Raw genomic sequence first — 18,494 nt, 5'->3', positions numbered from 1 at the left:
CCGTGTCTAAAGGACTCAGGAACCAACCGGAAAGAGCTCCCAATGGTCAAAGCTGGAATAATTCGAGCAGCAAAATAAATAATGACAGTTTGGATTATAATCCGAAGAAAAAAATAAATATCCATGAGTCCACACTAATGTGAAGAGATGATTGGATAAATAAATGGAGCGAAGGGATGATTTTCCTTCAAGAAAAATTCAGTCATGTCTATAGATAGTCTGCCCTTGAGGAGATGGCCCTTCCCCCCTCCCCCCTTGAGTGCAGGCCAGACTTGGTGACTTGCTCCCAAAGCTATGGAATGGAAGGGGAAAACAGTGACTTTATCAGAGGAAAGCCTGGCAGTCAGCACCTTAACCAAGGGATCAAGGTCAGCATCGCCCGTATTCAGTGAAGCCAACGTGCGGCAGTGACAAGGGTACCTCACCTCTGCAGCATCCTTCCCCAAAACTGAGGCTAAACATGAGACAACACTACCCTGGAACAGAGTAGATGCAGGCTGGAACAGAGTCTGGAACAGAAGGGACAGGAGTGGACAAGCAGTGAATCTGAATAAAGTCTGGAGTTTAGCACATAATGGCGGCTAAATCAGTGATACATCGATGATAATTCTTGGTTTTGACAGATGTGCCGTGGCTGGTTTACCATCAGAGGAAGGTGGGTGAAGCGTATCTTTGCACCTTTTTTGCAAGTCTGAAGTTATTGCAAAATAAAAATTTTATGGGGAGAAAAGAAGGAATTTGAGCATTAAAACAGAGATTTAAGAATATACATGTTTCCAACACCATTTTTCAAGGAACTGAAACAAATAATTCTGAAATCTGTGTGGACCCACAAAAGACCTTGAATAGCCAAAGTAATTTGACAAAGAAAAACAGAGCTGGAGGCATCACAATCTCAGATTTCGAGATATACTACAAAGCTGTAGTAATCAAAACAGTATGATACTGGCACAAAAAGAGACACACAGTTCAATGGAAAGAATAGAGCCCAGAAATAGCCCCACACTTACATGGCCAATTAATCTACAACAAAGGAGGTAAGAATATACAATGAGGAAAAAGTCTCTTCAACAAATGGTGTTGGGAAAACTGGACAGCGTCATGCAAAAGACTGAAACTGGGCTACTTTGTTACATCCTACACAAAGAGAAACAACTCAAAATAGGTTAAAGACCTAAATGTAAGACCTGAAACTATTAAATTCCAAAAGAAAACATAGGCAGTCATTTCTGTGACATCAGCCCTTGAAACCTTTCTCTAGCTATGCCTCCTCAGGCGAGGGAAGCAGAAGGAAAATTAAACTATTGGGATCACACCAAAATTAAAACTTTTGCACAGTGAAGGAAACCATCAACAAAACGACAAGGCAACCTACCAAATGGGAGAACATATTTGCAAATGATACGTCTGATAATGGGCTAATATCCAAACTACGTAAAGAACGTATACAACTCAACACCAAAAACAGTAAATAATCTGATTAAAAAATGAGCAGAGGACCTGAATAGACATTTTCCCAAAGAAGACATCCAGATGGCAAACAGACACATGAACAGATGCTCAACCTCACTCGTCATCAGAGAGATGCAAACCAAAACCACAGTGAGCAATCACCTTACACCTGTCGGAATGGCTAAAATCAAAATCACAAGAAATAACAAGTGTCGGACAGGATGTGAAGAAGAAGGAACCCTCGTGTACCGTGGGTGGGAACGCAAATTGGTGCAGCCACTGTGGGAAACAGAATGGAAGTTCCTCAAAAAATTCAAAATAGAATTACCATATGATCCAGTAATTCCACTGCTGGGTATTTACCCAATAAAACGAAAACACTCATCCAAAGCGGTACATGCCCTTGTTTATTGCAGCTTTATTTATAACAGCCAAATTGTGGACGCCAAATGTCCATCAGAGATGAATAGATAAAGAAGACACACACACACACACACACACACACACACACACACACACACACTGGAATATTACTCAGCCACGAGAAAGAATGAGATCTTGACATTCACAACAACATGGATGGACCTAACGGCTGTAATGCTAAGTGAAATAAATCAGAGAAAGACAAATACCATATAATTTCACTCATATGTGGAATTTAAGAAACCAACCAAAGAGGCACAAAGAAATAGACTCTTAAATAGAACAGACTGGTGTTGTCAGAAGGGAGGGGGCTGGGGGAAGGCTTAAACTAGGTAAAGGGGATAAAGAGCACACTCACCTTGATGAGCTCTGAGTAAGGTGTAGAGTTATTGAACCTTTATATTGTACACCTGAAACTAATAGAACACTGTATGTTAACTATACTTCAAGAAAACAAAGAAAAAGAATAGACATGTTTTAATATTATCTTCCCTTGCCGCTAATCCAGTGACTCAGAAGGTGACCATTAAATTAGTGGCTTTAATTTTTTTTTTTACTTTTCTTGCTTTGCTTACTGATGAATGTTCTCACCTTCAGGCGAGTGCCCCGGGGTGGACCTCAGCACCACCAGAACCATCTGCTTTGCCATCAAGGAATGTGGAGGCCACTACAGCTAATAATGAAGGTAGAATTTTCAGAACTGTCACGTAATGCTGTCCCCTGGTTCAATGGCATGCTACGAGATTGTCAGAAAATAAGATCCTTAGGGGTCACCCGGCCGGCTCAGTCAGTGGAGCATGTGACTCTTGATCTCAGAGTTGTGAGTTCGAGCCCCACGTTGGGTGTAGAGATTAGTTAAAAATAAAATCTTTAGGGGCGTCTGGGTGGCTCAGTCAACTGAGCGTCTGACTCTGGCTCAGGTCATGATCTCACAGTTTGTGAGTTTGAGTTCCGCATCGGGCTCTGTGCTAAACAGTTCAGAGCCTGGAGCCTGCTTCAGATTCTGTGTCTCCCTCTTTCTCTGCCCCTCCCCTGCTTGCTCTCTGTCTCACTCTCAAAAATAAATAAACATTTTTAAAAATTTTAAAAATAAAATAAAATAAAATCTTAAAACAAAAGGAAAGAGAAAATAAGATCCTTGTATTTAATGAAGGAAAGATACCCATGGTAGATTATATAGTGGAGGAAAAATTACCGAACAGGAATTATCTCATTTTTGTAAAAAACTGAAACAACATATACACACAGAAAACATTCTAGAAGGTACATATCAAATTGTTAACCGGAGAATGAAATTACAGAATGAATTACTTTCAACTTAATACAGATGTGAAGTGACTGCGCTTTTGTAATGTATATGTGTTACTTCTACAATTNATCATGACCTAAGCGAAAGTCAGACGTTTAACCAACTAAGCCACCCAGGCGCCCCAGTTTTAAAACCGATTCTACAAATAGTTGATATCTAATGATTTACAATTGGTGAATTTATTATAGGATTATATTTGTTGGAAATATACTTATGTCAGTTGCTTACATTTTAAAAAATCACTTATGTGATAGGAATAACAAGGATCAAGACATCAACTTTTCTGTTCTAAGATTGAGCATCGTGGGAGTGGCTGGGCGGCTCCATCAGTTCAGCGTCCGACTTCAGCTCAGGTCATGATCTCATGGTTCGTGGGTTTGAGCCCCGTGTCGGGCTCTGTGCTGACAGCTCAGAGCCTGGAGCCCACTTTGGATTCTATCCCTCTCTCTGCCCCTTCCCTGCTGGCTCTTTCTTTTTTTCTCTCTCTCCCTCTCAAAAATGAATAAACATTTTTAAAAATTTTTAATTAAAAAAAAAGATTGAGCATCATTTGTTAGCCAGAAAGCAGAAAGTTTGAGCAAATTAACAAGGTGACATTTGACAGCTATGCGGGAACCCTGGAGTGTGGCCAGAGGTGCTGGCTTGTATATACTGAGCCGGCAGCCACTTTGGGGGAACTTCAGGGAACTTGGTGAAATAGGAAAGACCAAACACTCCACCAGCTTTATGACTGAGATTCTTACTGGAGAAGCTTTCTGGCGAGGGTTTTGCTGGAGGTTTGGAGCGAGTAACTGGTATTTATTGAGAAGAGAGTCCTGGAAGAGTGGCCACTCGGGTCTCTGAGTGGAGTCGGGAGTGTGCTCTGAGGAAAAGTCACTTCATTTGTATTGAATTGTAGGTGCAAGGCTGGGAGTGTCTGAGATTGCATCAAACGACAGATTTTAGGACGCCTGTTTGTCTTTACGGGTCTTAGATGTAGACCCGTCAGCGAACCAGGATGGGAGCCCTTTGCATTCTGGGGGACAGTGAAGACAAGTGTCTAGCATTTTGGAAAAAAAATTAATGTTTATTTGTTATTTTGAGAGAGAGAGAGAGAAAGAGAGGGCGAGGTTAGGAGCAGAGAGAGAGGGAGACACAGAATCGGAAGCAGGCTCCAGGCTCCAAGCTGTCAACACAGAGCCTGACGCGAGGCTTGAACCCACAAACCATGAGATCATGACCTGAGCCGCAGCGAGACACTTAACTGATTGAGCCACCCAGGCACCCCAAGCATTTTGGAAAAAATACTAAAATAAAGCAGAATTCCTTCTTTACTCTTTACACCAAACGAAATTCCGGTGGGTCAAAGATTTAAATATAAATCATGAAAATATGAAGGTGCTACAAGAAAATGGGTGAAGCTTTTTTATCCTCCTGGACCAGGGAAGCCCTTCTATGCATATTCATGAATCGCGAAAGGAAGGGATTCATGAATCTTACAAATAGAACATTTCCGTTCTGAAGAGATGCTTTAAAGACAGGTGACAAACGTTTGCAATTCATACAAAGACAAAAAGCTTATTCCCTTAATATGCAAAGGACACTGGCGTGGCTGGGTCTTGTAGGATTTGCAGCCTGTGATCTTTTGGCACGGCTCATTTTTTGTGCCTGTGACCCTAAGTGCCTGGTAAGAAGACACAGACACCCTTCTCAGTGGCGCTTAGCTTTTTGACTTCTTAGACCAAGACCGCGGCTCTTCCCTATCTTTGCTCTGTTTCACTGGCAGTGGGACTCTGTCCTCTGGTTGCCATGTTGCCGCCTTCTTCCTAGAGATTCTACCCGAGGGCCTGTCCCCAGAGAGGCCGTGTCCACCCCACGGACACTCCCAGTCACGACCACGTTTCTGTGTGTGGTCTCTCTTAGCGCAGCACGGCCTCGTGCTGGGAGTTACCGTGTCCATGTGTGTCCTTCACCAGGCCGTGAGCTCCTCCGTGGGGGAGACTGTTTTTTAAGAGAAAGAATCTACCTGAGCCATTGATGGGTGTGTCATTATCCAAAGGGACAGAAGAGACAAAATCATCCCGATGCTCTCCTGACTAACAGACACAAGGCCAGCGTGGTAGCTTCTGCAAGTACCGATGATGATTTGAATATTGTTACTATGACAACCAGTTAGCATAAGAGGCCTTTGGAAGTTGAAGCTTATGGGCACGGGAGGTGTGACCTTTGGAGTCCAGGTGTCTCCGTCTGATTTGCCAGCAGGAAACTAAGATAACTAGATGCCGAACAAGATTTTGTTCTTGTAAATATCGTACACCCTACTCTTAGCTGAAGAGTGTGTCCTAAAGATTTTGTTGCTTAGAATCCCACCTCCCCTTGGGGGCGCCCGGGGGGCTCCATCAGTTAAGTGTCATCTGACCCTTGATTTCCGCTCAGGTCATGATCACGGGGTTCATGAGCTCGAGCCCTGTGTCAGGCTCTGTGCTGACAGCGTGGAGCCTGCTTGGGATTCTCTCTCTCCCCCTCTCTCTGCCCCTCCCCCCATAAATACATTTAAAAACTTAAAAAAAGAAAAGAATTCCACCTCCCCTTGCAGCAACACGTCATCCTGCCTCCCGCACCCAGAATCTTCCCTTCCCCTGTTCTCACCCGCTCTTGGCCCTCCTTCGCCTGTCTGCACGGGCTGGCGGCATGCACCTTGAGTCAAGTTCAGGATTACACAACGGAAGGGGAGAACAAAACAATTCTGACCAATGGAATGTGGGTCCCGAGACCCTCTGCCTAAGTGTCCCTGTCCCCTGCGTCCCTCCAGTGCTGGGCAGCCCCTGCCCCTGGGAGGTCATCAGGAAGTGTGTGGTCAGTTCTTTTTTCCACTAAACACCCTGTCCCCTTCCTCCTCCTGCTTTGCCTGTTTAAATGCCATGACCAGAGTTTACCTTTTAAATATTTATAAAAATAAGACAGACAAGTTTCATTTAAACCTCTGTCGGGCCTGCCATGTTTTAAATAACAGCTTTATTGACTTAAAATGCACACGTCACAAGCTTCGCCCTTTTTTAAACTGTTCAATTCCGTGGTTTTTGTATATTCACGAGGTTGTGCTGCCGTCACCACTGTTTACGTCAGAACATTTCCTGCAGCCCCCGAGATGCCCTGTACCCACTAACGGTCCCCGTTCCGGCATCCCTGATGCCCGGCCCTGGCCACCACGAGTCTGCTTCTGGCTCCGTGGGGCTGCCTGTTCTAGACATTTCGAATCGGGGGAATCACACGACGTGTAGTCTTGTGTGACCAGCTTGTGCTCAGCATAATGTTTTCACGGTTCATCCGTGTTGGACAGATGTCAGTTCCTCATTCCTTTTTATGGCCGAGTAATATTCCATTGCCTGGATATATAGCATTTTGTTTATCCATTAAAACGTTTATTTATTTATTTATTTATTTATTTATTTTTGAGAGATAGAGAAACCAAGCAGGAGAGGGGCAGAGACAGAGGGAGACAGAGAATCCCAGGCAGGCTCCGTGCTGTCAGCACAGAGTTAGACTCAGGGCTTGATCCCATGAACAGTGAGATCATGACCTGAACCAAAATCCAGAGTCAGACACTTACCCAAGCGAGCCAGCCAGGGGCCCCAGAGCAGTTTATTTTAAAACAGTAGACAGTAAGGTAGGGGCACCTGGGTGGCTCAGTCGGCTAAGCATCCGATTTTGGCTCAGGTCATGATCTCACGGTTCGTGGGTTCAAGCCCCTCGTCGGGCTCTGTGCTGACACTAGCTCAGAGCCTAGAGCCTGTATTGGATTCTGTATCTCCTTCTCTCTCTGACCCTCCCCTGCTCGTACTCTCTCTCAGAAATAAATAAAAACATTTAAAAAAAATTTAAGACACTAGACAGTAAGGTATAATGTTGAATGATATTAATCAGGGAGGCCACTAACATTTTTATCCTCTAAAGCAACTGGATAAAACATACACTTCTATTTCAGGGTGCCCGGCTAGTTCAGTCAGTAGAGCACGCAGCTCTTGATCTCGGGGTTGTGAGTTCGAACCTCATGTTGGGGGTAGAGATTACTTAAAAACAAAATCTTTTTAAAAATACGCTTCTATTTCAATGGACTTTTAACTTAAAATTCTTGTAATGCGACACTTGGGTCGCTCAGTGAGTTAAGCGTCGACTCTTGGTTTCAGCTCAGGTCACAATCTCACGGATCATGAGTTCAAGCCCCGAGTCAGGCTCTGCACTGAAAGTGTGGAGTCTGCTTGGGACTCTCTCTCTCTCCAGCTCTTTTGGCCCCTCTCCCACTTTCTTGCGTGCATGCTCTTATTCTCTCTAAATAANCGACTAAGCCACCCAGGCGCCCCTAAATAAACAAATATTTTTAAAAATTCTTGTTATGATAGAATAGAATACAGAGCTAAAAAGAAAAACAATAATTGACAAAATTGGGTCACATACGTGGTACCGAGCAAGTTGAATGTATCGTATATTCAAAAGCACATTTGATGAATATATTTTCTGCATTAATATCAATATATTTACCTTTCAGGTGGACCAGAGCAAGGGCCAAGTGTGGAAGGCCTTAACGCACCCACAAAGCCTGCTTTAGGTAATATGCCTATAACTCCATATTCTGGTTCAGAGAGTGAGATTCATTAAAACAAAAACAATGAGTCCTGTCTTTCCATTCTGCCTAGAATGTGTAGAGTAAACTGTCATCGTGACTATTAATCTGTTAATAAGATTTTATTGAGCAAAGAACACTGTCCCCTTCAGCACTGGCCTGAGGCCGTGAGTGGCAGCAGCCCATGCGCCGTGCCTGGCTGTACTTGCTGCCGAAGCCGCTGATTTTTTTTTTTTTATGTTTTATTTATTTCTGAGAAAGAGAGAGAGAGAGAGAGAGCGTGATCAGGGGAGGGTCAGAGAGAGAGAGAGGGAGACACAGAATCTGAAACAGGCTCCAGGCTCTGAGCTGTCAGCACAGAGCCCAACGCAGGGCTCAAACTCATGAACCATGAGATCATGACCTGAGCCGAAGTCAGACGCTTAACTGACTGAGCCACCCAGGTGCCCCTGAAGCCGCTGGTTTGCCTGTTTGTGTGGAAGCAGCTTATGTTCCCAGCATGAGAGAGGCCAGAGCGGCCCCATCGTCCATTCCCCTCAACCCGAGAACTCCTAATGTGTTCCCTCTGATTGGACAATGATCTTTAATTTTTCATTATCAGGGAATTATACTCTGAAATGAGTGCCTATTACATGGCATTAATTGGCAAGCAAGTACTTTGGTGGAAAAATAGCTGAACTATTAGAAATGTTATGGATATTTTCATCCTGAGCTAATGGCCTCGTAGGAGGTTGGGAGCAGATTGTGTGACTGCTTTAGCACGGATCCAAGAGAAAGTGATGGAAAGAAAAACTCCCATAGATTTCTTTTTGACACTTGAAACATAATGATGTTCTGCTCTCGTTAGGGCTAAATTTGAGTCTTTAGTTGTTTGCGGGTTTATGCTGTCTTTTCTTATTAAAGCACATTCTCACCTTTGTAAGGAAACGATTAACATTTTATTCTTACTGGGTCTCTTAAACATAATTTTAGAAACAGGATGTATAATCTGTGATTAAAGTTTACCCAGAAAACAATTTTTAAGAAACTTTACCTTAAAGTCTCATCTGTCTTTGTGCAGTTTAGTAAGTACTGCTACTAAAATAATGGAATGCTTTATAATTCCCATTGATTAATGTGATAAATCTGTATATAAGTCAAGGTAAAAAAAAAAAAAAGTACATCACAGCTTTCGTTGTGTACATAATGCCTGGCTAACTTTGCATTTTAAAATAATTCTAAAAGTTTCTGAAGAGCAGAGCTTAAAAGAAGAGTTTGTTCTAATATATATATAACAAACACCCCTAAAGATAGCAATGAATGGGGTGGGGTGGGGTGGGCAAGGCCAGGCTTTTATTTCTCTTTAGATGTAGAAAATATTTTCTGTGAGTTCAGAGACTACGTGAAAATACCGAGAAACTCCATTTTAACAAAACTCTCTTAATCTACAGTACGCTCGTGTGCTTGAGTCTTCTGGGTGAGCAACTAATGTAGAAAATGTTATAGTCTCTTAAATAATACATACAATATCTTAGAACTTTTTTCAAGATACACTAAAATTAGAAAAATTATGTATTTCTATTGGTCTGACTTTCTACTTTTTACTTTTTGACAGAAGTGTCCTCTATCATAAAAAAGAAACCAAATCAAGCTAAACGAGGAGTGAGTATTGCATATAAATATCTGGTAGTTTGGCTATAAAATAGCTTATGTTTTCAAGAAAGCCACCTTTGTCGTTTAAAAAATTTTGTTTAATGTTTATCCATTTTTGAGAGAGAGAGTGAGAGCAGGGGAGGGACAGAGAGAGAGTGAGACACAGAATCTGAAGCAGGCTCCAGGCTCTGAGCTGTCAGCACAGAGCCCGACATGGAGCTCCATCCAACTCTTGAACCATGAGATCATGATCTGAAGTTGGACACTTAACCGACTGAGCCACCAGGGCCCCCTGTCATTTTTTAAAAATACATTTTGAGCCATATTGTATATAATAAATGTGGCTTTTTTTTTAAGAGAGAGAGAGTGCATGCACACGAGCTAGGGAGGGGCAGAGGGAAAAGAAGAGAGAGAATCCCAAGCAGGCTCACAGAGCCCAATGAGGGGCTCGATCTCAGGCCTGTGAGATCATGACCTGAGATGAAGTCAAGAATCAGATCCTTAACTGACAGAGCCACCCAGGTGCCCCATAACTGCGGCTTTGATAAAGAACCTATGCTTTGTTTAAGGAGGCGAATGTTATGAGCTTTCGACAGTATTTCTTTTGCTACTGACAGAATTCTAAACAAATCAGGGGAGGCTCCGTGGGGGTCTCTGTCATGTTTGCATTTCTATAAGGGGTGCTGTCACCAGGGTCTGAATCGATGGCCGTCATCACTTACTGGTTATGTGACCTCGCTCAAGTCAGTCAACCTGCACCAGCTTGAGTTCCTCAGCTGTGACGTGGGGATGACAGTGGTGCCAAATCCACAGTGTGGCGAGGACTGAGCGAGAGAGCGAATGTGAAGTGCAGGTTGTAGAGCCTGGCGGGTAATAGACCTCAGTAAGCATTAGCCGTTGGCCGGGGCTTTCAAACAGCGTGGGTCGAATCTAATCTTCTGTATCTTCTAGCTTGGGGCCAAAAAAGGAGGCTTGGGAGCCCAGAAACTGACGAATACGTGCTTTAATGAAATTGAGAAACAAGCCCAAGCTGTAGATAAAATGAAGGAACAGGAAGACCTTCTGGCCAGGGCGGCACCTAAGGAAGAATCAATGTAAGTTTAATTTGGTTGTAATAGTGTATTTTTAGTGAACAAAACTATTAATCAAACAACTCTTGAGATTCGCCTTCAAAATGCCATTTCATTTTTTTTCGGTGCTGAGGCGAGGCGTTGCCTGGATTGGTGAAATTGGAATGATAACGTGGGGTACCTGGAAGTCAGGCCCTTCGTTTGGATGAAGGGGATGTATTTTGGAAAGTGAGTTTGGTGGGGAGATCAGGACAGACACACAGACTGTGGCGGAAACTGGAAACCAGGACGCCAGTTGTAAGTAGGCTTGAGAGGTTTTTGTTTGTGTTGGAAACGGAGGAGCAGAATGGCCCTCTGGAAAGTGCATGTGCTGGGTATAAAAAAATCATAAGGAGAGAAGAAAGCAGAGTGAGCACAACGTCAGAAGGAAAGGCAGGTTCCTAGTTCTTATGTGTGTTTATTTTATTTACATGGTGTTTTACTTTCACGTGCATTTCCTCATGGCTTGAGTTACTCTGGACTGCATGATGAAGAAAATAATAATGCTTATTGTATGAGGCTTAATGCTTTGAGGGTTAACTTAGTTGACGTCAAAGGGCATCACACAGTGCCTGGTGTGGAGTAAGTGCTCAGTCAGTATGATTTCTTATTATTCCTGCCAAAAGTTTGCCAACGGGCTTTCTAGTTGGTAAGCCCAGAGAACTGAAGCTGTTGTTTCTCGTTGCCATCTAACTCCTAGAACATAGGGGGCAGCACTAAACTGTAGTTAGACCAAATACGATGTGAAATGCTCTATGTAAAATGGACTTCGAGCTGTCATCACAGACTCCAGTGTAATTTCTCTAAGCTAGGCCCTTGACCTTGGAAACGGGGAGGGGAGGAGTTCCGATCTGGAAGGTTTAGACTGCTTCCCTTGGTGTTCGGGAGCGGGCTCTGTGCCTGTCAGCCACGCGTGGCTTTCCTGGAGCAGGTGCGCGCTAGGGCCTGATCAGAACAGAAGATACGAAACACGAGGCACCAGCTCCGTGTCTGCAGGGGTGGATGGAGACGAGCGTATCAATGTTAGAGGCAACACCAGCCTTACCTTGCGTCCTTCATCAGGACAGCTCAGTCCAGCACTTACGCACAGACGTGGGCCCTGGGGTGTTTATGAACTTGATTTGGGAACCTGCTTCGACAGCCTCCTCGGCCAAGTTCAGGGCATCCCCGCCCCTGTGCCCAAGACGCCGTCCTCCCTCTGAGCCCCGTCGCGGCCCCGGCCCGCCAAACCAGGGCTGCGCCAGCTCCGGGAAAACACACAGGTCTCATCCTAAAGACGGAACAAAGTTATTTTTCTGCAAGTTAATTTTTGAATGGCTGTAAGTAGAGTTATTTTCCGTGGAGTAAACTGTCAAGGAGCAGCATTTTCCTCTGTTGTCAGCCTGTGAGCCCCGGGCTGTCCGTGCAGCGGCCTGGCCCTCCCCTCCTGGCTGTGCCTGCGCCCCCACCCCCCAGGGGGGTCTGCGCACGGTGCGTGGGAAGATAAGGAAGAGACAGAGCCTTCCCCCGAACCCCTTCCCTTGCTTGGTCTGAGCGGCTGGGGAGCCCTCCCCCCCCGAGCAGGCCTGGGAAGGGCTCCTGGGAAGGGCTCCTGCGCTTCCGAGAAGCACGGAGCCCTGACTCCTCAGTTCCATCAGTTCCATGAGCCCCCATTACAGGGAGCCATGCAGGAAAGCGTGTGGTTCCAGCGGTCACAGCCTGGTCCCCAGCGCGGGTCCCAAGGAGGAACCTTCTCCCACCTCACGTCTTTCTACTGGAACTTTCTTCCCGGCCATCCATCTTCTCCAGAAGACTCTGTTGCTCCGCTTTTATCTGTTCATGATTTTCAGCAGATCTGTTGTCCCCCAGAAAGTATACTCCAGCGTCATATTTATTTTCTGAGCGATAAAACTGGGGACCTTGTCAGAACCTGTGCTGTGGGAATAATGGTAAAGAAAACAAAACTACCAGATTAAAACAAAACAAATCCTGACTAAGGAAGGAAACAGGAGCAGCATCCCCCACCCCCCATATTCTATTTACTCTTTTTTTCTAGTAAGAAATTCAGTTGTCATTCCCTGTTACTGCAGGAAAATATATTTGTATTGTTATGGAATATACACGGTGCCTTTCTTATGAGAAATTCATGACATTTTACACAATTTTATGAAATGGATGGTAGCTTAGAATTCCTGGTAACATGGGTACATCACCTTTCAGTCCCCGAAGTTTTGTCGCTGTTTTACTAATCTAAAATACCCTCGTTATTGCATAGTTTTCTTTGTGAAAAATTAAGTATTTATAACATTTTTAGGGATCTGAGAGTAAGGGACAGTGTCATGTACCTCTTTTTACTCCTTTGGTACATCATTTGTAACAGGCACTTGATTAGCAGATGATGAGTGTCTGACCAATAGCACAGAGGGAAAATTGGCTGAGGAATGAGTGTTCTGGAAGCCTGATTCTATAGCGATCTTTTGAAGGATCTTTTTGCAATTAAGTAACTCCTTCTTAATTTATCCATTTGTGGGTTTTTTTTAATGGTTATTTATATTTGAGAGAGAGAGAGAGAGACAGAACACAAGCAGGGGAGGGGCAGAGAAAGAGAGAGACAGAATCTGAAGCAGGCTTCAGGCTCCAGACTGTCAGCTCAGAGCCCGATGAGGGGTTTGAACCCAGGAGCCACGAGATCATGACCTGAGCTGAAATTGGACATTTAACCCACTAAGCCACCCAGGCACCCCTTAATTTATCTATTTGTAAAGTCAAATATATGTGCAAACCAATGAGACTAACCTCATCCCTCTGCTATGCGATGTGGAAGTATAAATGGAATATTAGTCCAACTAAGAAATTCTGCTTTTTACTATCTTATTTAGACGTAATTTTGGCATATGTTACATTATTACGTAGCAGGTAGCATAAACCATTATTATATGATGATAGGCGATATGAACTAGAACAGTAAGGTAGGGTCAGCGGCACCAAAAAGCGGATGTAAACTCATTTAAATTTTCTTGAGCATCTAGTCAAAAAAGACCTTTGGGGGAAAAAAAGCCAATTTGCCTTCATAACTGTTAATTATGGAAAGAAGCACAAAGCTCAAATCATCAGTGACGTGTTTAATTTTGCTTAGTGTTTAACTTGAGAGCACAGCATTAAAGCTACATTAAGGAGCATTTGGTTTTCTGACAGCGTTTCATCCCTGCGATTAGCCTATAAGGATCTTGAAATTCAGATGAAGAAGAACGAGAAGGCGACCATGAGTGGCCAAAAAAAGATAGAGTCAGAGAGACTCGGCATGGGGTTTGGAAACTGCAGGAGGTATGTGGCTTCCAGAATTTAAACGTCACTTGTCGCAAATGGATTTTCCTTACTAATGTCAGCTGGAAAAGTATCTTCTCATGATTTCTTCCTTTCTTCCGTTGTTTTACTCTACTCTAGTATGGAGCGTAGCATGAAAAATTCCAAGTTGAGTCAAAGCAAAAGGAAATAGGCCCGACTCATTGTCAAGTTACACACAGAACTGATACGTGTGACTGTATTTTGTGTAATTAGCTCCAGTTCTCACAAAGGCCCAGTATTCTTCAGTGCTTATGCCAAAAACTATACATGCTGTGTTTATTGCTCATGTTTTTAACCCCACTAATGGCTGTTTTTGTTGAGAGTATAAAATGTTTGTTCCGTGGCGAACACGAACACAAGTGTCTTCATGAACTGATAGACTTTCTCTCCGTTTTATTCTCTGTTTTCCCCCAGTGGTATTTCACATTCCGTGACTTCCGATATGCAAACCATTGAACAAGAGACACCAATCATAGCAAAGTCAAGAAAGAAGTACAGTGAAGACACTGAGGACTCATACTTTACTTCCAGCTCCAGGTACCCCACCCTAAAGCAGCCTCAACGCGTCCTTTCGAAAGGTGGTCATGAATGGGGAATTACTTGCTTATTTGCATTAGGAGCAAATACGAACCTGTTTATTTCGTTGCTCTTACAAGCTTTGGCTGGAGTGTCCTTTGGAAAATAATTGGGGACACATTCATAAGTGGGACAATGCTTGCAAGGCGTTTATAATAAAATCAGTGACCAAGAGTTGAAAATCGAAGTAGGAACTTGGGGGAGCCTGCGTGGCTTCGTTCGTTGAGTGTCTGACCCTAGACTTTGGCTCAGGTCACGACCTCATGGTTCTTGAATCCGAGCCCTGCGTCGGTTAGCACGGAGCCCGCTTGGGATTGCCTCTCCCTCTCTTATTTGCCCTTCCCCTGCTTGCGTGTGCTCTCGCACTCTCTCAAAAATAAACAAACTTAAAAAAAACAGCAGTAGGAGTTGTGTGTATCTGAGTGTGAAATTGAAGAACAACGTGAGATCCCAAAGGCCCATTTCCTTTTGTTTCAGAACAAATAGTAAACACTATTTGTGTGTGCATATCAATTCAGGGAAAACACTAGCACACTCCGAGGGCTCTCGGGGTCAGCCGGGTGCCGGTCCTCCAGCCTGCACCGTCACATTGGGCCAAGTTGCCTAACTTGGGGTGAAGCCGACCGTGGCAAGTACCATGGTTCAGGTTCAGGGGCCTGAAAAGGCAGGGCGAACAAGTTCAAACTTGAACTGACTCACTTTGTGAGGGTCTTCCGAGAACCTGACCAACACAAGGAACGTCCTGCAAGGCTGGGCTGTGAGCTACAGGTGGGCACCAGCTGAGAGCCCAGGGCTAAGAGTGCAGACAGACCCCGGTTCAGACGGCCTGGATCTGAATCCTGGCTGGGCCACTTACTGACTGTGTGACCTTGACCAAGTCACTCAACCTCTCTGTGCTGCAGCTGCCTCGTCTGTATGTTAGGGACGCCGGGGTCTACCTCACCGTGTTGTGTGAGGGGTAAATGAATTAATGCAAACGGAGCACTTAGAATAGTGCTTGACCATTATTTATGTGATGTTTAGCTGATTTTATGACATAAGAATTCAGTTCAAGAGATGTGACTCAGTCTAAATGTTTAATTACTACTGTTAGATACTTTGTTATGCTGAGGGCCGCCTTCAGGTTTAGAGTTCGGGAAAATCGAGCGTGTGCCTATGAGTAATGGGCAGTGCGTTGAAGGAGGCTCCGTGGCTCACGTCTGGAAGGTTACTTACGCAGGCTTGAAGCGTTTTCATATACATTGGATATATATTTCATATACAGTTACAGATACACGTTAACTATTAACCAGAAGCTGATGTGACATATATTCTCTCAAAGTTCATAGCTTAGTACTATACTTAAAGAATTCTTCTCACACCGCTTCCCATTCTTTCAAGTTCTGATATTTTACCAAAAAAGAGTTAGTAGGTTAGTGGTGTTCCCTGTCGGGGTTGCCAGAGGCAGGGACGGTTTTACACCTGCCTGTCGTGAGTAACCTGTGTGACACACCAGGTGTAGTTTCCACAGAGGCAACTCCCAAATCATGCCGTTTAGAAGTATTTAGAGGTGCCTGGGTGGCTCAGTCGGTTGAGCGTCCAACTTTGTCCCAGGTCGGGATCTCACGGTTTGTGGGGTCAAGCTGCGCATCGGGCTCTGCGCTGTCAGTGTGGAGCCGGCTTGGGATTCTCCCTCTCTCCTCTCTCTTCCTCCACTCATGCTTTCTCTCTCTCTCAAAATAAATAAACTTAAAAAATTTTTGAATGTATTTTCTACAGGATAAAATTAAATTTCTACAGGATAAAATTAAATTTCTAACTTGATTTAAAGGCTCCATGCATGTCAGATCATTTCAGATTTCCTCTTTATCTTTTTTATTAATCTTTTTTAATGTTTATTTTTGAGAGAGAAGAGAGAGAGACAGAGCTTGAGCAAGGAAGGGATGGGCAGAGAGAGGGAGGGAGACACAGAATTGGAAGCAGGCTCCAGGCTCTGAGCTGCCAGCACAGAGCCCAATGCGGGGCTTGAACTCATGAACCACAAACCATGAGATCATGACCTGAGCTGAAGTCAGACGCTCAACCAACTGAGCCACCCAGGTGCCTCTCTGATTTGCTCTCTAAGTGAGGAGTGGATCTTAGTCAGAGGAAACTGTAGTTAGTACAGGTTCTACGCTGGCCCATCTGGTGTCTCTGCACCTTTTTGATGATGTCACTGCTCAGTAGCGACTCCTGCCCATGAAAGCATGGAAGAGGAAAGACAAGACATTCCAATCAATTTTATTTATTTATTTATTTTTGAGAGAGAGACACACACACAGAGTGAGGGCAGTGGTGGGACAGAGTGAGAGGAAAGGAGACACAGAACCTGAAACAGGCTCCAGGCAGCACAGAGCTCAACGCGGGGCTCGAACTCACAAACGTGAGACTGTGACCTGAGCCAAAGTCAGAGGCTCAACCCACTGAGCCACCCAGGTGCCCCAAGACGTTTCAATTTAAATCAGCACCGCTGTGTGGTGGCCGAGTTGAAAAGAAATGGCGGCAGGTGAAGTTACCCATGGAACGGGCCCTGAGAAACTTCTGGAGAACATCACTGGCCCCAGGTCACTCACAGGTTCCCAGGGGGCTTTATCTGCCTTGTCAGGAGCCTCATGAATCCTGGAGGTTTCTCCTTCTCCAGAAGCTTAGTCAAAAGAATTAGTCCTAAAGGACCTCATTGCTATGAAACAATTATTTATGGTTAGAAACCCTGGAGCAGGTGTTTTTTTATAGGTGACACTTAGTGCCCCCCCCCAGAGAGACCTGGGTGTCATTGTCACCTTCATGTTGTCTACCAGGAGCATGAGTGCCCTTTTTTTTTTTTAACTTTTTTTTTTTAATGTTTTATTTATTTCTAGGAGAGAGAGAGACAGCGTGAGCAGGGGAGGGTTAGAGAGAGAGGGAGTCACAGACTCTGAAACAGGCTCCAGGCTCTGAGCTGGCAGTCAGCACAGAGCCCAACGCGGGGCTTGAACTCACAAACCGCGAGATGGTGACCTGAGCCGAGATCAGACGCTAACCGACCGAGCCACCCGCGCGCCCCATGAGTGCCTTATCCAGCCTCCTTGGTTGTGACCACTGCTGGGAGGGAACAAGGGTGCTCTTAGTACTCAGGCGACGGGCAGATCGTAAACACAGCCTCCGGGAGAGCCGGCATATTAGCTCCATGAGGAGCCTGCACTGCTTCCAAATTATTCATTAGCCCATTAAGACTTGAACATTATAAATTATGGAAGAGTGCTATTTCTATGAAAAATAAGATCCACCATATCTTTGTGATTTTTCAAATTGAGTTCCATTATATTCAGGATGTACACAGTGTAATTATATACAGCATACAAAATAATGAAGCTAGAGCAGTTCACTGGAAAAGATGGTTGTCTCCAGCTGCAAATCAGATACGTGCTGTCAGGGTATCAAGGGATTGCAAGGAACGTCTTCAGGGTTGGATGAAGACAGAGTGAAAGAGCAAAAAATACAAGTGAAAAGCACTGAGAACCAGGATCTAGAAATCAGAACATTAGGAAGTCAGTATAGGGGCGCCTGGGTGGCTCAGTCAGCTAGGCGTCCAGCTTGAGCTCAGGTCACTCTGTCTCTCAAAAATAAGCATTAAAAAAAAAAAAAGTCACTAAAGATTGGAAATCGGGACTGCCAGTGTGTTTCTAAGGTCAAGCAGGTGCCCTGCGGCCATCGGTGGTCAGTCAGCCCATCATTCCAACTGGTGGGGCAGCTGCCCACATCTGTCACAGAGCGCCCCCACGCCCACCGCCCCCGCACCTAGCACTGCCCGGTGCTCCCTGCTGATGAGTAGGACCCGAGCACAATGGCTGTCTCACTCCTGACTTGTGAATAATGCAGTCATTGAAAAACTCTGACAGGTTTATATTCCAAGATAAGCACTTGGACTTACACAAATGAAGAACATTTCCTTGGAGCGAAATCTGCAAAATCCTAAGTCCCAGCAGCTCAGAGTTGTGAAGAGCCTGGACGTTCCAACCACCTCCTGTCCAGTCCTTAGCGCCCTCCCGCCCCCAGCATCCTCCAGGGGACC

The 18,494-nt window shown here is 44.6% G+C and overlaps 1 protein-coding gene across 1 annotated transcript in view; it reads left to right on the top strand.

The window, feature by feature from the left end:
• Nucleotides 1-18,494, top strand: part of ARFGAP3 (ARF GTPase activating protein 3) — a gene marked incomplete at its 5' end in the record, with an annotated part of 54,846 nt that overhangs the window by 18,251 nt on the left and 18,101 nt on the right. Inside the window, 6 exons of the mRNA XM_077757990.1 lie at nucleotides 2,473-2,560; nucleotides 7,710-7,769; nucleotides 9,379-9,425; nucleotides 10,368-10,510; nucleotides 13,700-13,828; nucleotides 14,264-14,386. Coding sequence (XP_077614116.1) covers nucleotides 2,473-2,560; nucleotides 7,710-7,769; nucleotides 9,379-9,425; nucleotides 10,368-10,510; nucleotides 13,700-13,828; nucleotides 14,264-14,386 — 590 coding nt within the window. The remainder of the gene's footprint in view (nucleotides 1-2,472; nucleotides 2,561-7,709; nucleotides 7,770-9,378; nucleotides 9,426-10,367; nucleotides 10,511-13,699; nucleotides 13,829-14,263; nucleotides 14,387-18,494) is intronic.

This window comes from Crocuta crocuta, unplaced genomic scaffold (genome assembly GCF_008692635.1).
Source record: "Crocuta crocuta isolate KB4526 unplaced genomic scaffold, BGI_CrCroc_1.0 scaffold143, whole genome shotgun sequence".
Taxonomy (NCBI): Eukaryota; Metazoa; Chordata; class Mammalia; order Carnivora; family Hyaenidae; genus Crocuta; species Crocuta crocuta.
This window is presented reverse-complemented; position numbering and strand designations above follow the sequence as displayed.